Here is a 21,251-nt window from a genome sequence, read left to right as displayed (position 1 = left end):
TAGGCCAGACCAGTTGTTGGTGGTAAGATGCTTCCTGGGTGTGATCCGACACCTCTACCCCCCCCCCCAAAAAAAGTAACTGATTGCTGGAGCCAGATTGCACCTCCTGGGGTCAGAAGACCATAGACTGCCAGGACATTGGGCAAGTCATTTAATCTCTTTATGCCTCATGGCTTCCTGTTAAGATAGGAAAAATGATGGGGTTGTTATGAGGTTATAAATGAGGTTATGAGGTTATAAATGGATTGAGAATTGTGAAGTGCTTGGAACAGGGCTGACACAGAGTAGGTGCTTTTGTCATTGTTAAAGATTCTTAGCTTCAGTTTCCTGTGAAGTGGGGATGATGTTATTGACCTTACAGGGCTGTAGGGAAGGTTCGTTGGAACAATTAGTAGTAATAATTGTAATAATATCAATATCAACATTTATTGAACATTTTCTATGGGCCTGGTATTGTTCTAAAAGCTTTCTATGAATTAGCTTGTTGAATCTTCATAACGATCCGATAGTCTCGATAATAATCCTGACATGATCCCCATTTTCCAGATGAGAAAATCAGGTTGATCAAGGTCACACGACGAGGAAAGAGCAGTCAAGATTTGAGCCTAGTGGTGGCAGTCACTGCTTCCGAAGTCCTTGGGTGCCAGCATGCTGTCCTTGCTGTTTACTTAGTATATTATCTAGTTTCATCCTCATAACAACCCTACAGGGATGGTATTATTATCCTACTTATCCTTACATTGTAGCTGAAGATGCTGCAGCCCAAAAGGGTAGGTGATTTTCTGGGGGCACCCAGCATGAGTTTGTGACACCAGCATTCAGATCCTGCATCTGCAGGGGCCCCGATCGGGGGATTTCTGGCTTCTCTTTGCATTTATCTAACACAAGGAGTTCTCACCTCCCATGGCACTTATCACTCCAGCCGTTGGGAAGCTCTCCCTTAGGACAGGCTGAAATCTGCCCCCTCTGAGTTCTGGGCCTCAGCAATACTAGTCCTCACCTCCTCCTCCCCTGGACATGGTTTTGGGCCCCTTCTTGTCCTCCACCCTGCTGTAGATGATCTATGTCCCTTTCATGGGTCAGAGGTCAGATCTGGCCCATCTACAGAAAGGGATTGAGTTGAGTGTCACCTCCCTTTCCTGGGCACCCACTCCTAGTGACCAAAACCTTCAGCCCTAGCCTGGTAGGGGTGGAAACTCCAGGTGAGATCTACATTCAGGATGTTGACTTTTTGAATGGAAATGAAGTGGCTAGTGGTTTCAGAGACCAGCTCCAGATGTGCTCTCATCCCCACCTGCCTCCTGTTTGAGGAAGTGGAACTTCTCTGGATTTCTCAGGGTTCTGGTAAAAAGCCCTACCTTCCCGAGGCTCTTCATATAACCAGAATCCTTCATATAACCAGGATTAATTGCTCTAATCCAAAAGAATGATAAAACCTCACTTATCTCTTCCCGAGAGGCCCAAATCATTACAGCCCGAACAAAGTTCCTAGGTTAAGACCCCAAGGTGCCAGGAAGCCTGGAGCAGCTCCCTCAGCTGGCCAGCATGAAACATGCAAGAACTTCAAGTGTTCAAGAAGGAATGAGCCCCAGAACTCAGAGACAAGTCATAAAAGCAGAGGTGTGCTAGGAGCTATCCGACTCCTGGGGAGATTTATTTACTTGCCAAAACGTTGGAGTAAGAAGATCTTTAAGGGGGGCTTCCCTGCTGGTCCAGTGGTTAAGACTCCACACTTCCATTGCAGGGGCCACGGGTTCGATTCCTGGTCAGGAGCTAAGATCCCTCATGCTGCAAGGCGTGGCCAAAAAAAAAAAAAAAAAAAGAAAGACTTTTAAGGAGGGAAGGGGGACAGCTGCTTCCTTCTCCTTTATAAGCAGGGAAAATAATTCTCCCTTGATTCTCACCTATGGGGTGTCTGGCTACTCTCATGGGACAATTGACCTGGCTCTTGTCGAAGCTCAGACTAACAGAGACGGAGAGTGGTCGAGGGAGAAATGAACAAATCCAGGAAAAGGCTGAGAGGCCAGAAGAGAAGGACAGAGTGAGTCTCTGTGTTTATTCATTCACTAAGTATTTACTGAGCACCTGCTGTGTGCCAAAGACTTTGTTCAAAGTTGGAGATGAGCAGTGAACAAAATTTATATTCTGGTATAAACAGACAAGAAACCAACAAGTAAAATATATCATGTGTCCGATCGTGATAAATGTTATGGAGAAAAATAAAAAGGGGAAGGGAGATGTGAGATTTAAAATCAGGGAGGTAGGAAAAGCCCCACTGAAAAAGTGACATGAGGTAAAGATCTGAGGGAGGAGGGGGAGGCAGCTACGCAATAACTGGGGTTTGAAAGAGTGTTCCAGGCAGAGGGGAGAGAAATGCAAAGGCCGAGGCGGGAGTGAGCAGAGGGAGAGGTGAGTGATGACTAGCGTGTGAGGACTTTGGTTTTTAAATTGAGATTTGAAGGATAAGCCTTGAGGCTCTCGGCTGCAGGCTCTGGATCTAGTTCATTCATTTATTCAGCTGTCCCTCTATCACCCATTTTCCAAGCACTTAGGGAGGCCCACTTTGCCCAATAGCTTGTGCTGAGCACTGGAGACACCAACAGGGAAAAGGCTCTCCCCTCAGCCCTGCAGGAAGAAAAACTTTCAGGGTTGGGGGAGGTTCTATTCTCCCGCATGTGGAAATAATACTGCTGGTGTGACTTTGGAGAGCCTTAAGCCTGGGGAATAAGTGGGTGACAAGCTGGGGAGGGGCCACGGGCAGGGAACGGGGGAGGCTGGAGAGTGCGGAGGTCGGGGTGAGGGAGAAAGGGGAGACTCCCTTCAATCATGTTTCTGTCTTTTCCGTGGTATGAGAGGCCCTGTCTCTGCTGGCTCTGAGCTCTGGCTCCAGGCTGGGCAGGGGAGAGGACAGTGGGATGGGCCAGGACAGGTGGCCTTGACATGTGATGCTTGTCCGCTGACCGCTCAGTCCTCACTTTTAGAACGGTTTCCAGAAGTGATGGAAGGGGATGGGCAGGGCAGCTAAATATAGTCCTGGGGCCAGAGCTCAGCCTGGGAGGGTCTGTCTGCTATTCAATGCGGGCCCATCACCCGTGGTGTCCCTTGTCCTCGGTCTGAGCTCGGTGCTTCCTTTTCACCTGTCTTCAGACACAGCTCTGACCCACCTACAGTTAGGCCTGACCTTGACTGGGCCTCTTGCGAGTCTCTTTTTGTCCAAGATCTCCAACCAGACCTGTGAGTCCTGCGGGTCCTGCCGGCCTGGGGATATGGGGGAGGGGAGGGCTGCGGGCCCTGGAGAGGTGAGAGGAGGGGAGGGGGGAGGGGCGCTGGAGAATCTGGGGTTGGGGCTGAGGCCTGGGGCTAAATCGGGGGAAGGACAGTGGGTAAGACCGTGTTTGCAACCCAGCCTCGTGTTTAGGAACTGGGATTGAGACCGGGTCCCTGATAGGGGCTATTTGGGGGGCCGGGGCTGAGAACCGCAGTTGAGGCTGCCTTTGGGACTGAGAGGGGGTCCCCTTCCCTCCCTTGGCCGGAACCAGAGTCCCTTCCTGTTTGAGATGAGAGGCCTCTATAGGCTGGGGCTCCTCCCTGCGGGGCTGCCAACTCGGCCTGGGGCTGCGGCTGGCCCGGGATTGTGGCTCCGCTGAGCCTCCCTGACCGACACCTCCTTACCCAGGCCCGCAATGTCGGCTGCACCCGGCCTCCTGCACCAGGAGCTGTCCTGCCCTCTGTGCCTGCAGCTGTTCGACGCGCCCGTGACAGCCGAGTGCGGCCACAGCTTCTGCCGCGCCTGCCTGGGCCGCGTGGCAGGGGAGCCGGCGGCGGACGGCACGGTGCTCTGCCCGAGCTGTCAGGCACCCACGCGGCCGCAGGCGCTCAGCACCAACCTGCAGCTGGCGCGCCTGGTGGAGGGGCTGGCGCAGGTGCCACAGGGCCACTGCGAAGAGCACCTAGACCCGCTGAGCATCTACTGCGAGCAGGACCGCGTGCTCGTGTGCGGCGTGTGCGCCTCCCTCGGTTCGCATCGCGGCCACCGCCTGCTGCCCGCCGCCGAAGCCCATGCGCGCCTCAAGGTGCGGGGGCGGGCGGCCTCCGGTGGGGGGCGGGGGCGGATAGGGTTGTTGGACGGGTCGGGGCCTGGCCGATCGGGCCTCTTGAGCTTTAGGGCCCGGGGCGCCTGGAGTTGCCGGGTACGCGGGCGGGGCGGGGCGGCTAGGGAATAGGGGGGCTGATGAGCTGAAGGCGGAGCTTGGCGGAGACCCGAGCCTTGAAGAGGCGCTCGGAGACCGGCCTCGGCGGGATAGGCGCGCCAGCTGGAGCGCGCCGGAGATGCGGGGAACTCAGCCACAGGGCGGAGTCTGCGGAGCCGGGGGCTGAGCGAGGACTGAGTCGGTGCCCGCGGCCCAGGCGCGCAGGCTCTGCTGCTGGGCACAGGCCCGGGTAAGAGGGGCGGGGCTGGCCGGGGGGGCGTGGTGCTGGGCGGGGCGGGCACACAGCTGCTGGGCGGTGGCCCCCCCGCGCCCCTGGAGCAGCCGAGCTTGTGCGGGCCTGACCGTCACCAGATGTGGCCTAATCCAAGGGGACCCGGGAGGCCAAGGCACGCCTGGGTACGCACCTCTGTGCACAGGCCCAGGCTGGCACCAAGACCCAAGTCCAGGCTGTTACTGTGATTGGAGCTGGAAGTTCCGAACGCTTCCAGAGCCCACACACAGTTGTGGGCCCCGAGGTTGGCGCTCTCCATGGAAGCCCAGCAAAGACACGCAGACATTGGCAAATGGGGACACAGGCACACGCTGGCTCAGCTGTCATACGTATGGCAAATCACACGCATGCAGCTACAGGAGGGTTTATGTATACACAGGCCCAAGGAGGTCTGTCATGAAGCATTTATAGGGTTGTTGGAAGAATAAACGACAGGTGCAGGGGCGGGAGGAGGCGGGGTCTTGGAGGCATGGAGCGGTGCTCCGTCTCCGTCTCCGCGGTGCAGAAGCTGCCACCGTGTTCTCCTCGCGCTGCTGTTTTGGGGGGTGGGGGGTGGGTAATCTTTGCCCACAAACATCAGCGTTGCAATGCACTTCTCCTTGGTCTCCAGACTCCTAGAGGGGGTAGACCCCGCCCTGAGGCTGGTATTCGAGGGCCCCAGTCTCCCCCAGGGGCCCAACTTCACCGTACCTCCGGCTTCAGACTTGCACAGTCCAGCTCGGTGCTGGCTGGTGGTCCCTAACCCAGTGCAGGAGCCTCCTCCACCCAGGAGCCCTCCCTACCCAGACTCATCTCTGCTGATAACCACAGAACTCCTATCCTTATCCATCTTTATCTGCGAAGAGAGAACAGAGTCCGTGAAATGGGACAGGGCACCAGGCAGCCCAGGAGCCTCGAGGGGGCAGGTGGGGTGGGATATAGTCTGCCAGGGTCTGTACCACCCCAACCCTAAGCCGCAGGGAGGGGCTGGCTGGAGGTCTGAAATGGGGATCCCTGGAAGGAGCCTGAAGGAGGAGCGGGGCAGGAAGCCTGGGGTGGGACTGAATACCTGGGTCCTTGGGGAGGAAGAGGGGCTGGGTCCAGAGACCATGTGCCAGACCCAAGTATGGTTGAATGGGATCTGCCGGGTGAGGGGGACACTCACAACCCCCTGAAGCCGTACTGCCTCCTCCTGCACGCCTCGGAGTAGGAGACAAGCCTGTCGGTAAGATCCACCACACACCACGTCATGGAGCACTGCTCCTCACACCTCCTAACTGCGGGATGTTCTGAAGGTCTCTGTGCAGCCCCCAGCTTCTAGGGTGGCATTGTGCTTGGTCCCCATGGCTCAGCCTTTCTGCCCATGAACCTCGGACGGCTGAGAGCCACCAGGCCCACCCTGTCCTGCAGCAGGCAGGGCTGTGGCCCTGCAGGACGTCTGGGGCAGGAGACTGACCTGGCGGCTGGCCACGGGAGCCCATTGTCCAATTCCTGTGGGGATTCATCAGCAAACAGTGCCTAGAGGGTCTCCCAGCTTCCTTTAGGGGGAGGTGGGAAGGAGGCTGCCAATTTGTCACAATCAGAGGTGAGGTGGGGATGACTGTTCCCATTCTGCAGAAGAGCAAACTGAGGTTGGAAGCCATGGAGGCATGGCTGCTTCCAGGGCCGTGCACCTCCCAGCAAACAGTGGCTTTGGCTGGAGGTATAGGAACTCCCCTACACCTGCATTTCAGGAATCACAAACTGACAGACCTAGAGTAGGAGCTGACCCACAGATATGTTTGGTTCATCCATGCAGAAGACATTTTTATTAAAATGTCTACCCCTAGAGCCCACCGGTGTGCAGGCAGGCTGATTAGGGTGTTTTGCTAAGGTTCTGCTTTTAGGTATAGGGTGAAGGCCAGGAATAGGAGGAGGCTGCATTTCTTCTTTACACATCCTCTGCTCACCGGGGAAACCTGCTGTGTGCAAAGCCCCTGCCCCCCAGTGGAGGAGACCAAACCACATTTGTGATTATCATCCTCACAAATACCTGTGCTGCGGGGTTGTCTGCTGAGGGGATGGAATCAGGGAAAGAAGGCAAGGCTAGGGAGGACTTACCTAGCCAGACAACAGGAGGGTGAAGCATTCTAGACCTCAGAACCAGTACCGGCAAGGGCTTGAGACCAGTGAGTGTGTATGGTAAGATGCCAGCCTGGCTGGAAGAGAAGCTGGCGCTGAGGCTGAGCCAGAGGGAGCAGGTTAAGTGGGGGAGGTGGGCAGCAACATCACTTCTTTATGTCTCACCCCCCAGACGCAGCTCCCACAGCAGAAGCTGCAGCTGCAGGAGGCGTGTATGCGGAAGGAGAAGAGTGTGGCCGTGCTGGAGCATCAGCTGGTGGAGGTGGAGGTGAGGGGTTCCGCACAGCAGAGCCCGGGGACTGGGGGTCTAGGCTGGGGGTTCCCAGCCAAATGTTTTTGTCTGTCTGTCCCCACAGGAGACAGTGCGTCAGTTCCGGGGGGCCGTGGGAGAGCAGCTGGGCAAGATGCGGTTGTTCCTGGCTGCACTGGAGGGCTCCTTGGACCGCGAAGCTGAACGTGTACGGGGTGAGGCAGGGGTAGCCTTGCGGCGGGAGCTGGGGAGCCTGAACTCTTACCTGGAGCAGCTGCGGCAGATGGAGAAGGTGCTGGAGGAGGTGGCAGACAAGCCACAGACTGAGTTCCTCATGGTGAGCACTGGATGGCTTTCCTCTCTGCCCCTCAGCCAGGGTTCAGGTCTCAGAGACCTCATTCCATTGTCAGGGAGGGACCCTGAGGTCCAGAGAGGGGCAGGAGCAAGCCAGGGTCACACACTGAGGAGGGGTGCACCCCAAGATGGCCATTATGGTTGTTTAAGTTGGACACTGCACGAGGACACTATATCTAAGTGGGCACCATTCATATCATAGACATTGTAGGTCTGCATATTTATTAGGACAATTTTTTTACCAGGTGGAATTAGTTTCTTGAGGAAGGGGGTACTTTATTCTTTTTTAAATTAAAAAAATTATTTGTATTTATTTTATTTTGGGCTGGGTTGGGTCTTCGTTGCTTACATGTGGGCTTTCTCTAGTTGTGGCGAGCGGGGGCTACTGTTCATTATGGTGCGCGGGCTTCTCATTGCGGTGGCTTCTCTTGTTGCTCTAGGCATGCGGGCTCAGGAGTTGTGGCTCACAGGCTCTAGAGCGCAGGCTTAGTGGTTGTGGCACACGGGCTTAGTTGCTCTGCGGCATGTGGGATCTTCCCGGACCAGGGCTTGAACCCGTGTCCCCTGCATTGGCAGGCAGATTCTTAACCACTGGGACACCAGGGAAGTCCCAGGAGGGTACTTTTTTCTAATTCACACAGAGGTAAAGGGCTAAGGGTGACCTTGAATTCTGGGTTTCTTTTGTCTTCTCTGATTCTTCCTGGTCCCACACTCAGCATTTCTGTGGTCCACCCCGCCCTCAGAAGTCTCCAGTGTCCCCACTGCCTGCTCAGCTCCATTCTCTTTTTCTCTCTTTCCAGAAATACTGCCTGGTGACCAGCAGGTGAGATCAGCCTGGCCCTGCCCCCTTTCCCACTTTGCCCTTGTCTGCCAGGGACACTGGCTGGCTCACCCTCTACTCCCATTCAGTCCATTGCGATTCCCCTGCACTTTGTGTGGATGTAGAAAAGAACCCAACCTGTCCTTCTCCTCAGGGACCTTCCAGACTGGTCCTGGAGACAGACAGGGACACAGGACACAGGAATCACTCAGTGCTGCTGTGGAGGGGAGGGGGTGGCCAGGGCAGGTTTTCCGGAGGTGTGCATTGTAGAGCTGGATGCTGAAGGAGTGAACAGGAGTTGGCTAGGTTAAAGAGTTGGTGGAAGAGCATTGCAGGCAGAGGGAACAGCAGTGCAAACTGCTAAGAGGGAGGGAAGATGAAGCTGGTGAGGCAGGAGGGGCCCAACTGTGAAGGGCGGAGGAGCTGGACCTTATCCTAACAGGAGGCTTTAAAAAAATTCTAGTAAAATATTCATAACATAAAATTTACCATTTTAACCTTTTTTTTGTTTGTTTTTGGTGCGGCTTGCGAGATCTTAGTTTCCTGACCAGGGATCGGCAGTGAAAGCACAGAATCCTAACCACAGGACCGCCAGGGAATCCCCCATTTTAACCATTTTTAGTGTCATTTTAAGTTCAGTGTCATTAAGTACATTCATATTGTTGTGTAACCATCACCGCCATCCATCTCCACAACTTTTTCATCTTCCCCAACTGAAACACCAACAGAGGAGTTTTAAGCCAGGATGTGATGCGGTGGGGCTGGTGTGGGGGGGACCCTGGAACTCCACCACAGCATGCGTCCTCCTCTCTTCTGGGTACTCCCGCTTGCCCTCCCCCCACCCCGTGCCTTCTCCAGGAAGTCCCTTCGCACACACCTCCCCCACCTCCTCCCAGGCTGCAGAAGATCCTGGCAGAGTCACCACCACCTGCCCGTCTGGACATCCAGCTGCCCGTCATCTCAGATGACTTCAAATTCCAGGTGTGGAGGAAGATGTTCCGAGCTCTCATGCCAGGTACTGGGAGGGTCTCGCTCTGGGTTTGCGTTTGTAACTGTGTGGTTGATGGGAGGCTCCGGCCACATACAGAGAGGCCTCCCAATCCCAGCTGGGGAGGTCATCCAAGAAGGGCCCACTGCCCCTTTCCCTCGGGGTTTCCCTGCACCTTCATAACCTGTGCTCAGAGAAGGATCTGAAAGGGCGTGGGGTTTTCAGGTGGGTGACTGACATGGTGAGGACACTGCTCACTGAAAGGATGTTGCTGCCGGCAGCAGGGGAGGCTGGGGCCCGGGTTTGAGCCCTGAATGATCCTTGGCCCGTCCCTGCCCCTGTTGGCCAGTGGAGATGATGATCCCTGCTAACTGGGGGCTGAGGACCTGCAGAGATGGAACCCTGCGGTCAGACACTGACTCTGGCCTGCGGCTGGGGAGGCCCAAGGGCTCAGCCTCCTCTCCCCAATAGCTAAAGCACATTGGGGTGCTGCAGGTTACAGAGCTCCAGGACACGTACACAAGGCTGGTGCAGCCCTCACTGGTGGGAATGGAGGGACCTCCATTTTATCCAAGAGAAGACTAAGGCCCAGAGACTGGATCAAGACTGAGGTCACACAGTGGGGTGAGGTAGGGACTGGCCTAGGACCAGGCTTCCTGACCATCTCCTGCTCTGGGGCCTTAGACGGCCAGTGACATGCCTTGTATAGACTTAATCCTGCCCACAACCCTGGAAGGAGGCAATTATGGCCCCGTTTTACAGCTGAACAATCTGAAGGCCTGAGAGGTGTGGTCTTTGGCCCCCACCAGTAAGCAGAGAGGGGCTCACTTCCCAGAGATGCCGGGAGGATTAGAGGAGACGAAGCTGGTCCACAGGTGGGTGGGCAGAAGGCTCGCGGGAGCCACACCCGCAGGGCCTGACCCTCCTCCCTCCGGTGGCAGCGCTGCAGGAGCTGACCTTTGACCCGAGCACGGCCCACCCAAGCCTGGTGCTGTGTGCCTCGGGCCGCCGCGTGGAGTGCTCGGAGCAGAAGGCGCCGCCGGCCGGAGAGGACCCGCGCCAGTTCGACAAAGCCGTGGCGGTAGTGGCGCACCAGCTGCTCTCCGAGGGCGAGCACTACTGGGAGGTGGAGGTGGGCGACAAGCCGCGCTGGGCGCTGGGCGTGATCGCGGCCACGGCCGGTCGCCGCGGCCGGCTGCAAGCAGTGCCCTCGCAGGGGCTCTGGCTGCTCGGGCTGCGCGAAGGCAAGATCCTGGAGGCTCACGTCGAGGCTAAGGAGCCCCGCGCCCTGCGCACCCCCGAGAGGAGGCCGACGCGCATCGGGATCTACCTGAGCTTCTGCGATGGCGTCCTCTCCTTCTACGACGCCAGCGACCCCGACGCGCTCGAGCTGCTCTTCGCCTTCCACGAGCGCCTTCCCGGGCCTGTGTACCCCTTCTTCGACGTGTGCTGGCACGACAAGGGCAAGAACACTCAGCCGCTGCTGCTCGTGGGGCCCGACGGCGGCGGCGAGGCCTGAGCCGCCTGCCGGGTTTGGGGAGGGGTGCGGGGCCCTGCCGGCCTGGAAGGAGAGACGAGTCGGTTTGCCGGGCTTGAAGGCAGGGCGGAGGGGGTTGGGGACCGGGGACTCCAAGCGTTCTGAGAACTTTGGGGTTGGCATGAACAGGGGACTGCCAGCCAGGGGTTGGGGTGGTGGTGGGAAAGGGAGATCTGAAGTCAGGTCAGTGGGGGAACTCCACTTGGGGAACCAGGAAAGCCCAAGGGTTCTGGGAAGAAACAGATTGAGGAAGCGTCAGGTGGCTTGGGGAGAATTGCATGGAGGAGCTGGAGAACTCTGTAGAGCAGCGGTCCCCAACCTTTTTGGCACCAGGGACCGGTTTCGTGGAAGACAATTTTTCCACGGATGGAGGTTGGGGGCGGGGGTGTGGGGGATGGTTCAGGCGGTAATGCCAGCGATGGGGAGCGATGGGGAGCGATGGGGAGTGCAGATGAAGCTTCGGCTGGCTTGGCCGCAGCTCACCTCCTGCTGTGCCGCCCCGGTTCCTAACAGGCCACAGACTGCCACCGGTCCGTGGCCCTGGGGGTTGGGGAGCCCTGATGTAGAGTAAGGAGCCCCTGCAGCCTCATACTCTGCTCCCCCTTGGGGGCCTCCACTGCCAGGGTCCAGACTCACTGTAGCAAGAGGCCTTCCACTTGGTGATTCCCCAACTGGAGCATGCGTCAATATCACCTTTTCAAAACACCTAACCGTTCTGGTTCAGTGCGCCAGGGCAGGTCAAAAATGTGCCTTTCTAACAAGTCCGCAGGGGGCGCTGATGCTACAGGTCACAAGCAGGATCACACCTGAAGCATCGCTGACTTAGCCATTCTTCTGTTCAGTCAGCTCTCTGTTATAGAGTCAGTTATCACATAGCTATCAGCTATGAGGCATAGAAAACCCCAAACATATTCCTCCATGAAACAGCTGTTTAAAAACTGCCAGAGGGCTTCCCTGGTGGCACAGTGGTTAAGAATCCACCTGCCAATGCAGGGGACACGGGTTCGAGCCCTGGTCCGGGAAGATCCCACATGCTGCGGAGCAACTAAGCCTGTGCGCCACAACTACTGAGCCTGCGCTCTAGAGCCTGTGAGCCAGAACTACTGAGCCCGCATGCCTAGAGCCTGTGCTCTGCCACAAGAGAAGCCACTGCAATGAGAAGCCCGCGCACCGCAACGTAGAGTAGCCCCTGCTCGCTGCAACTAGAGGAAGCCTGCGCTCAGCAACGAAGACCCAACGCAGCCAAAAATAAAAAACAAACAAATAAATAAATTAATTAAAAAAATAAAAATAAAAACTGCCAGAGCCTATGCTGGGTGAATAAACTGACTCCCAATTTTTTGCCCTTTGTCTCTGGAATATGTTCACTGAGTGTCTAGACATGGAGGAGATCCCCCAAGTTGCCAACCGAGAGAAAGAGCCTGAAGCTAGCCCTGCCCTGGGCCCTGCTATTTGTGGAGGATAGAAGCTCCCACCTCATCACACCCCCCAACCCCCAGTTGCCTCCTCAAAAGCCAACTTTTGTTTTTTAACTCAAAGCCCTGTTTCTTGGGTTTTGGAGTAACTGCTGAAGCCAAGAGTGGGAGTCCCTCCTCCCTGGAGGGAGAGGCTTTTGGGGACTCAGGCAGGTGGGACAGGTGGCTGTTGCCTCTCTCATCCTAAGGGAGGGTGAAGGCCTGCGGCCATTCATTGTCACCAGTGGGCCTGCTGCTGCTGTGTGAAAAGGCCTGGGGCCCCCTGGCAACTGTGGGAATTTTCTGGAGGTGGGGGGAGAGGAAGGTGGGCAGGGTAAGAAAGGCCTCAAGACCTGGCTGGGGGTGCACTCCTGGCTGCGTCTCACAGAGGAAGGCCTCCTGGGCCCCTGGCTCTGGGACACAGAAGAGAGGATTCATGTGAGAAGCTCTTTCATGCTAGAAAATAAAACCATAAAGTAAAGGGATTCTTTGGTTGTCAAATCCAGCAGCATGAATAAACACGATTATATTCTGACTCCTTCCTCACTGAATCTGTGTGAAGAGATGAATGACCTACTGCTAGGCAGTATCCTCTCATGGCCAGCCCAGCCTTCAGTCTTGACCCATCAAATCTTTTTAAAAACCCAAATGTGGTCATGTGATTGAGTTGCTCAAAACTTTCAAGGACTCCTAGTTTCCTGCAGGAAGAAGCCCCCAGTCTTTGGCTTGGCCGCCCACGCGCGCCGCTGGGCTTGTGGGATCTTAGTTCCCTGACCAGGGATTGAACCTGAGCCCTTGGCCGTGAAAGTGGAGTCCTAACCACTGGACCGCCAGGGAATCCCCCCTCCAGCCTCATCTTGTGCCTTGTGTACACACACGCCTACACTCTGGCCCTACTGAGCTCTTGGGGTCCCTGTACACCCCATATTATGCAAGTCTTCACTAGGAATGGCTTTTCCTTCCCCCACTCATCCTACAAGTTTCTCCAGAAACACATTTCTTAGCTTCTCTTGATCCCAGCACCTCTTTACAATGTGCAACCACTGCACTGAATCCCCATCATGGGTGCCTGGGGAGGGCTGGAGGCTCTTGGGCCCAAGAGCCTCCAGCCCTTTTCTAGGAAATGGGTGCTCTGAGACACAGATGCCAAGACAGGATGAAATGTGCAAGGATTTTTTCTGAGGGAAGACGCCTGTGAGAGAGAAAATGGGGCCGTCAGATTGTGATGCCCATCTGACCCCGAGTGAAGGAGAGAGGGAAGGTTGGGTGGATGTGTCCTTGACTGTTGTGGGGACTCCTCCAGAGAGCTGCCCCCGTGAGGGGCCCTGGGTGTCCCTGAGCCTTTGTGTCCCTGCCATGCTCGAGGGAGCAGACTGCGGGGACTGGGCACAGACGCGGGGATAGGTCTCATGGCTCTTCAGCGGCTGCCCTCAGCCATTTGCTCCACGAGTTGGAGTTACAGCGGGCCATTTTCTTTTGTTGGAATTACAGTGGGAAACTTCCTTTTCACAGCCTTCACAGGTTCTTTGTGTGCAAAGTTAGCCTGGCTTGGCTGTGTGCACTGAGAGAAATGACCCAGTGACCTTCCCCATGGCTGACTGAGTGAGAGATGGAGTCCCTGAGCCAAAGGCAGTCGTGATGGGACGAGTGTGTGGGAAACTCTGCCTGATCCTTGTTGGATGGAGGTCATCTGGTTCAGCCAGAATCTCCCTGGGGCTGGAGGAAGGGGAAATGGGAACAGAGATGTGGATCCCTCCAGCAAAGGATCAGAATCTCCTCCTTTAGTATTAATACTTCCCCTTCGTAGACACTCTGGGAACCCATCGCAACTGGCTGCAGAGAGGTTTGCTCTGCCTCCTGACTTCTGTGTGTCCAAGAACAAACTGGCACCTGCCAGGGTCATGCTACACTGTGGGCAAAAACATTTACTGAGAGCTCATTTTGTGTCAATAACATTGTATTCAATATTTCATTTATTTCATTTATCCTCATAACCCTAGGTCTCATGACAACTGACATCTCACTAGGCTGCCAGGCTCGGTTGCCTCTTCCCTGGGGTTCGAGTATCCCTGGGAACATGATGGTCTGACCCTGAAGGATGTACCACAGGTGCATGGTATGTCCTGGAGCCTCACCTTTATGCCAAGATCCTTCTTTTTCTTGATAATGGCGGTGGTGGTGGGAAAGTTGTGTTATTCAACCAATATGTAAACATTGAAAACATCATGTTCGTATCAAAAGAAACATGGAGTACAGAATTTGCACAGATTTTTGAGATTAAACAAGAGATGTACACAAAGTTTCGCACTGGTGCTGGCTGTTTGGATCTAGACTTTCAGACCCTCAAGGATATGAGTTCTTAAAATTATTCTAAAAATTAAAAAATATAAAAATAATGCATGAATATACTTAATAATATTTTACAAGGGGAAAGTTCTCTGCCCATGTTTTCAAATCCTAATTTCTTCTCTTCCTTCCTCATCAGAAATGATCCCTGTTGTCAGTTTGGTGAGTAGTTTTCCAGGATTTTCTGTACGTATATGTGTCCCACAGATAATATTGATATATAATACAGTGTTTTTCTTTCTGTATAAGTGGTGTCATACTCTATATGAGTATGACATATTATTCTACATATTCTGCAACATCCTTTTTTCAATTCAGTCATACAGTCAGGAGATCTGTCCATGTTACTATATAAAATGTACCTTCTCCTTTTTGATTGTGGTGTAGTAGTCCACTGTGTGAATGTGTCATAGCTTACTTTATCATTCCCTGATTGGTTGGTATCTGTTTCTAACCTTTGTTATTACAAACAATGCTGCAGTTAACATCTGTGGATGTGCCTCTGTGTGCACATGTGCAAGGGTTTCTTCTCTAGGGTAGGTACTGAGTAGTGGAGTTTCTGAGTCCCAGCATGAGCGTCTTAAAAATTTTAATGGTGTCACCATTAAATTATGGACTTGAAGAAACAGTGGTGGAGTGGAAGGATTGCATGGACATGAAGTGGTTAAAACTTCAAAGCTGTTGGACTTGAAGGATTACATCAGGAAACTATCTTTTATCATTGGTTTCAGCCATGCTCTGGAGGACTGTATAGCTTTTGGGTCATTCTCAGCTATCAGAACAGTCATTCTGATATCATTTTCAGGTGTGAGAATGTCCAGTCCAGCATAATTCAAAATTTCAACATCACTGTCAATTTAAAGCGACCACTTTCCACTTCAATGGAAAAGGGGGTGGGGATGAGTTTTTCACTCTCCTCTCAATCCCCTTCTTTCCCCCAAACCCTCCCCACCCTTGCTCTGCTGGCTCCTTCAAGGTTCAGGTTACTTAGAGGAAAAAGAGGCAGAGTGACATATGATTGGTGGTGGCTCTAATCTGGGACCCCTGTCATGACGGGCATCCAAATACTGCTGCTTTCATGGGAGGCGTTGTTGGGTTCTTCAGAGGTGATGTAAGCAGACACTCTTGGGCTCTCCTGTGACAACCCCTCACCTCCTACCCTGCGTCCCTGCGCCACACTCCTGCAGTGGTTACACTACTGCTGGGTCCCTTTGCCAAGGCAGGTGGGCAGCTGCCCCAGGCAGGGACCTATCACACCTTGAGCCCAGTTACTTTTGTCCGCATTCACTTGGCCTAGGGCTTCTCACCTAAAGATAAGGACGTGATCCTATCTCTCTCCTTGCCTAACCATCTTGGGCTGCTCCTGTATACTCTGTCCTCCCTTTAGAGTCCTCCAGATGGGAAGCCAGCATCAGTCTCCAAGTCCATGTAGGTCTCCAAGCCCAGGCGACATGTGTCAGGTTCTCCTAAGAACTTCTCACCAGCCTTCATCTTTCCAGTTCCTGCAGCCCAGGGCGGGAGAGATACCTCCAATCTCCGTGAAGGCTTCTTTTGGGAAACCCTGTCACTTGCTTCTGGGTGTGAGGAACCCTCTTTGGGGACAGGAGGGGAAACCCCACAGCTCTCTAGTCCATCCAGGTGGGTGATGTGGGTGGAATTTGTGGGGCTGGACCTGATCTCTCACTAGGAAGTCCCGAAAGGTATGTCTGCAGCTCTCTTTAGAATATGGGGCAGTGATCATGTACTGTCCTCAGCTTTGGGACTTTAAATAAAAATTGTCTCTCTCAGTTTATACTCCAAACAGTGCCAATATGAGAATATAGTTTCCCTAAATCTTCTCCAGCACTCAATATTAGCAAACTCAAATTCTTTTTTCTCGCAAGAGGGAAGGGATATGGGAACAGATGTATATGTATAACTGATTCACTTTGTTATAAAGCAGAAACTAATAAAAAAATTCTTTTTTCTTTTTGCCAATGTAGTAAGAAATTAATAAATAGTATCCTACTGTTCTTTTTTAAAATTTTTATTGGAGTAGAGTTGATTTACAATGCTGTTGGCTTCAGGTGTCCCACTGTTATTTTAATTTACATATTTTTCATTACATGTATTTATAGACCAGTTATTTTTCCTCTTCTAAAAATTACCTGTGCATATCACTTGCTCCTTTTTCCTAATGAGTTATAGTGGTTCTTTATAAATTCTGCGTACATATCCTTTGCCAATTACATACATATGTTGCGAGTTTTTTCTCCTAATCAGACAGTTTGTCTTTTGTTTTTGGAATTCTATGCCTTGTGGGTTCTAGAGAAAAAGTTTTTGAAAAGCTCAGGCCTGAGTGTCTTTTGCATGGGTATTTTTGTGCCCTCAGGGTACCTGAACAAGGATAGGCACTTCTCTTTAAGCTGTGAGTTCCTTCGAGCAGGAGAGGGCTTCTAACTCTTGAGCATGTGCTCTATGTATCAACACTCCCACTACTCTGCCTGATAGGAAAATTCCTTGTCCCTAAGTGGAGTTTGAACCTTAAACCCTAACTTCTTCAGAACCTCCCAGTTTCAAAGCAACCACACCTTACATAGGTAGTGCTTTAGGATTGTACCAAGCGCTTTCGAATTTATAATCTTATCTGATCCTCTTGGAGGGTTGGGGGAGAATGGAAATTATGTTTCCATCTTATTGGAGAAAAGTGTGTTTCTCATGACAACTGACTGATGGTGCCAGGCTTGGAGCCCAAGTCTGTTTCTCTCCAAATCTTGACCTTTCTTGACTTCGTCTTCCACACAGTCATTATTTAATCCTCAGCTTAAAAGAGATCTGAAGAAGTTGCTGGGGGGATATGACAGGTACCTTGAGATCCTCAGAAGGAATGCTGTGTTAGTGAAATTGAAGGTAATCATAGCCAACCTAAGTTGTTACTGATTTTCAGGCTTTTTCCTGAGAATAGAGCCTGAGCAAAGAATTTAAAAAGGCTGGGTAGAGCTGGGGGTTTCAGGAAAGGACTCAAGAGCCAGGAAACCCCCTGTTCAGTTGCCCAAGGCCTGGCTGAATGGATAGAAACAGCTTCCTCTGTGTAAATGCATGTTCTTTTCCTTCAAACCATCATAAAACTTTGTGAACCAAATAGTGTACTATATAATGTCGAAGAGTTTTTAATGAAATGGGACTTACTCACGATTTAAGTGAGAGACAACAAAGTGTCATATCAAACTATATATCCACCATGCTTGTAATTATGAGAAAAAATTTCTCTGAAACAAAGACAAAAGCAATGCCGAAACATGTCACCCATGGGATTCCTGGTGATTTAACTTTTCTTCTTTCTATTTCTCTGCCGTCTCCCCATTTTTGGCAGTGAGTGGGTGCCATCATACATGTCCACAAGATGGAGGGATGAGGACTCAGAGAGAGATGTCTCATGGGACCACACTCAAGTGTGCTGTTAGGTGGGGACCATCAGTGTTATTTTCTTTTTCAAACCAGTGAGGATACTGATGCTTAGAGGAGGTAACAAAAGTAGGAAGTGGCAAAGCTGGTTCGGTCTAACTCACAACTGGTTTACACCTCAAGCCCATGAGGTAAATTTTGTCTCTGGAAGGGATGTTCTCCAACAATAACTTGATGGTTTTACTGGAACAGTCATTCATCAGTGACTCACACACGAGAATGTTATTCTCTTTTTGATACACCTATAATCCTGCTGATTCAGTCTAGGAGAAGGTCCGCATTTGGGACTCTTAGCACCTTTCGGACACTTACTCATCTTTGTAACAGAGAAAGATATTTGTCTCAGGTTCAGACCCTATAATAAGCAAAGTCTTGCAGGAATTTAATTTTCTTTTGTATTCATTACATTTATTTTTACCATTACCTTCTATTTATAAGCAAGTAATACTGACTTCTATCTATGGTTTTGATATATAACATTAACTTTAAAAATACATGTATTGGGACTTCCCTGGTGGTGCAGTGGTTGAGAATCTGCCTGCCAATGGAGGGGACATGGGTTCGAGCCCTGGTCTGGGAAGATCCCACATGCCACGGAGTAACTAAGCCCGGGTGCCACAACTACTGAGCCTGCGCTCTAGAGCCCGTGAGCCACAACTACTGAGCCCACGTGCCACAACTACTGAAGACCGCGTGCCTAGAGCCCGTGCTCCACAACGAGAAGCCACCACAATGAGAAGCCCGCACACTGCAACGAAGAGTAGCCCCTGCTCTCCACAACTAGAGAAAGCCTGTGCATAGCAACGAAGACCCAACGCAGTCAAAAACAAAAATAAATAAATAAATGAAAAAAGAAATACATGTATTAGTATAGCATAGGAAATATAGCCAATATTTTATAATAACTATAAATGGAGTATAATCTTTAAAAATTGCTGTACTCTTGAAACTTACATGAGATTGTACATCAACTATGCCTCAATAAAAAATTGAAAAAATACATGTGTTAGAGAAAACACACACACGTGCACACACACGCTTGTATAGTCCTAGATTATCTCGGGAAAGACATACAAGAAACTGGTCCCGTGGCTCTCGGAGGTTGGGGGCAGGGCTGGGAGGGAAACTTCACTGTGTACGTTATTGAATCTTTTGAATTTTGAACAATATGAATGTATTATCTATTAAAAATATAATTTTTATTTTTAAAATAAAAACTAACATGGAAAAAGAAAATTTAAGTGAAAAAGAGAGTCTATTAAAATATGTGAAGTAAATACTACAGGTGGCAATGTGACAAATATGAAAAGGGCATGTAGCTTTTGGCAAAAATTGTAAAGATGATACGTGAATGAATGAAGTCTGGGAAACAGTCCTTAAAGGATTTGAGGTATTTTGGCAAGTTCTCTTTCAAGTGGAGGAGGCCATGTCCGTGGTGATGACCAGGCGTCAGGAGGCTGGGGGTGGGGTGGGCAGGGTGTCTCCTCTCTGGGTCTCAGTTTCCTCATCTGTAGTGGGAAGGGACTGCTCTAAAGAATTCTCTGAGATCCCATGGTCTTAGTTTGGGTTCCCCCAGAAGCAGACCTTAAGACAAAGATCCCAGGGAAAGCGGGGTTATTTATAAGGTGCAGGAACCGGCCCCCTCCAGGGTGTGGGGAAGTGAGGTAGGGAAGGTGGGCTCTGAAGCAGGTCTGCACTGTGGCGAGCGGAGCTTCCTCCCCTGAGAAGCAGTCGCCTCACCCCACCTGAGGGGGAAGATCTGGACACTAGACACGACTGGCTCTTGTCAGCCACAGGTAGACGGTGGCTCCAAGGCGGGGGGTTCATTCCTCTGCACTTCTAGCCTGCTTTCACAAGGGCAAGGTCACTTTCTGAGGCTTCAGAGAAAGCCCTCAGGTGGGGAGAAGCAGCTGCAGTGGGGGGAAGGCCTGAAGCACAGAGAGGTGTGAGGCCCAAGGGACCAGCCGCCAGCCGGTGTCAGTCACACCCTCTGACTGGCTTAGAGTCTCTGATCTCAGATGGCTTCCTGAGGTAAATATGGAGGCAGCGGGAGGGCTTCTAGAGGATTCTCAGTTCCTGGATGTGGGCAAGAGAGAAGGGAAGTGGCAGGGGGACAAGTGGAACTGACCTGGGAGGGACACAGCAGCGAAGCAGGTCCCCTGGCTGTTCCTTGGGGCTGACTCACCCCTGCTGTGAGGACCTAGTCATCCTCTCTGGCCCTGCCTGCTCCTCTGGGCCCGGGAGCAACATCCAGGCCTGGAGAAGGGAGTGTGGAGGTGGCTTCATGCACCACTAGACCTGGCACTGGATCTTCATGTACTGAAGGCAGAATGGATTTCCCAAGAATGACTAGGGGCTAGGCCCGGATGACTGGGTTTCTGGGAGGGGAAGGGAGACTGAGGGGCAGATGCTGGGTGTGGGGATGTGGGGAATGGGCTCAGCACTGGTTATCCAAGACTGAGGAAGCGGGAAAGAATGGAGGCCAGACCAGGGGTCCTGGAAGAGGGAGGGGTGGGAACAGGGAGGCGGGGCCCTGGGGGAGGTTGTGATGGGGTGAGGTTTCTCTGCTCTTCCGGGGGCGCTGGAAGCCTGTTGCCAGAGACACCTGTCATGTTTTGCCTCTCTGCCCAGTACTCAGCCAGCCTTCCTTTCTTAATAGGAGCTTCAGCAACGATTTGGCCAAATTGCTAATTTTACGGGTGAGGAAACTGAACCAGCCACAGGAATTAGTCACAGGAACTAGCAGAACAAAGACAGGAGATCTCTTTCCCCACTCCTACTTCAGAAACCTTTTTGAGACAGCACTCCCACTTTGGAAGTGTAAGATCCCCAGTAGAGAAACCATATAATTAATTAATTAATTAATTTATTTATTTTTGGCCATGCCATGTGGGTTGTGGGATCTCAGTTCTCTGACCAGGCATCAAACCCATGCCCCCTGCAATGGAAGTGCAGAGTCCTAACCACTGGACAGCCAAGGAATTCCCTGAAATCATATATTTAACAAAATATATATTTTACTTTTTTAAATTGAAGTATATTGATTTACAATATTATATTAGCTTCAGGTGTACAACATAGTGATTCAATATTTTTATAGATTTTGCTCCATTTAAAGTTATTACAAAATAATGGCTATATTTCCTTGTGCTGTACAATATACCCTTGTTGCTTATCTATTTTATACATAGTAGTTTATATTTCTTAATCCTGAACCCCTATCTTGCCCCTTCCCACTTCCCTCTCCCTGTTGGTAACCACTAGTTTGTTCTCTGTATCTGTGAGTCCCATATACTTTTCTTAAACCTCAGGTGCACAAAATCGGATTATGCATAACACTTCATTGGTCCACTATCATCAAATGGTCTATGTATATCCCTCTTGTCTTCTGTTACCTATTTATTAAAAAATCTGAGCACCTGTGAATCCAGCGCCTGACCCAACGCATGGATTATTTCTAAGAACTTCCTCACAGA

At 51.8% G+C, this 21,251-nt stretch overlaps 1 protein-coding gene across 1 annotated transcript; it reads left to right on the top strand.

Annotated features, from left to right (window-relative positions):
• Positions 1 to 3,683: 3,683 nt before the first annotated feature.
• TRIM72 (tripartite motif containing 72) lies at positions 3,684 to 10,513 on the top strand (the record flags this gene model as incomplete). Its single annotated transcript, XM_082644760.1, has 6 exons — positions 3,684 to 4,073; positions 6,755 to 6,850; positions 6,939 to 7,169; positions 7,987 to 8,009; positions 8,903 to 9,021; positions 9,936 to 10,513. The coding sequence occupies 6 exons, from the start codon at positions 3,684 to 3,686 to the stop codon at positions 10,511 to 10,513; spliced, it is 1,437 nt and encodes a 478-aa protein (XP_082500886.1).
• Positions 10,514 to 21,251: the final 10,738 nt, after the last annotated feature.

This window comes from Mesoplodon mirus, assembly GCF_964341445.2.
Source record: "Mesoplodon mirus genome assembly, chromosome: 15".
Classification (NCBI taxonomy): Eukaryota; Metazoa; Chordata; class Mammalia; order Artiodactyla; family Ziphiidae; genus Mesoplodon; species Mesoplodon mirus.
This window is presented reverse-complemented; position numbering and strand designations above follow the sequence as displayed.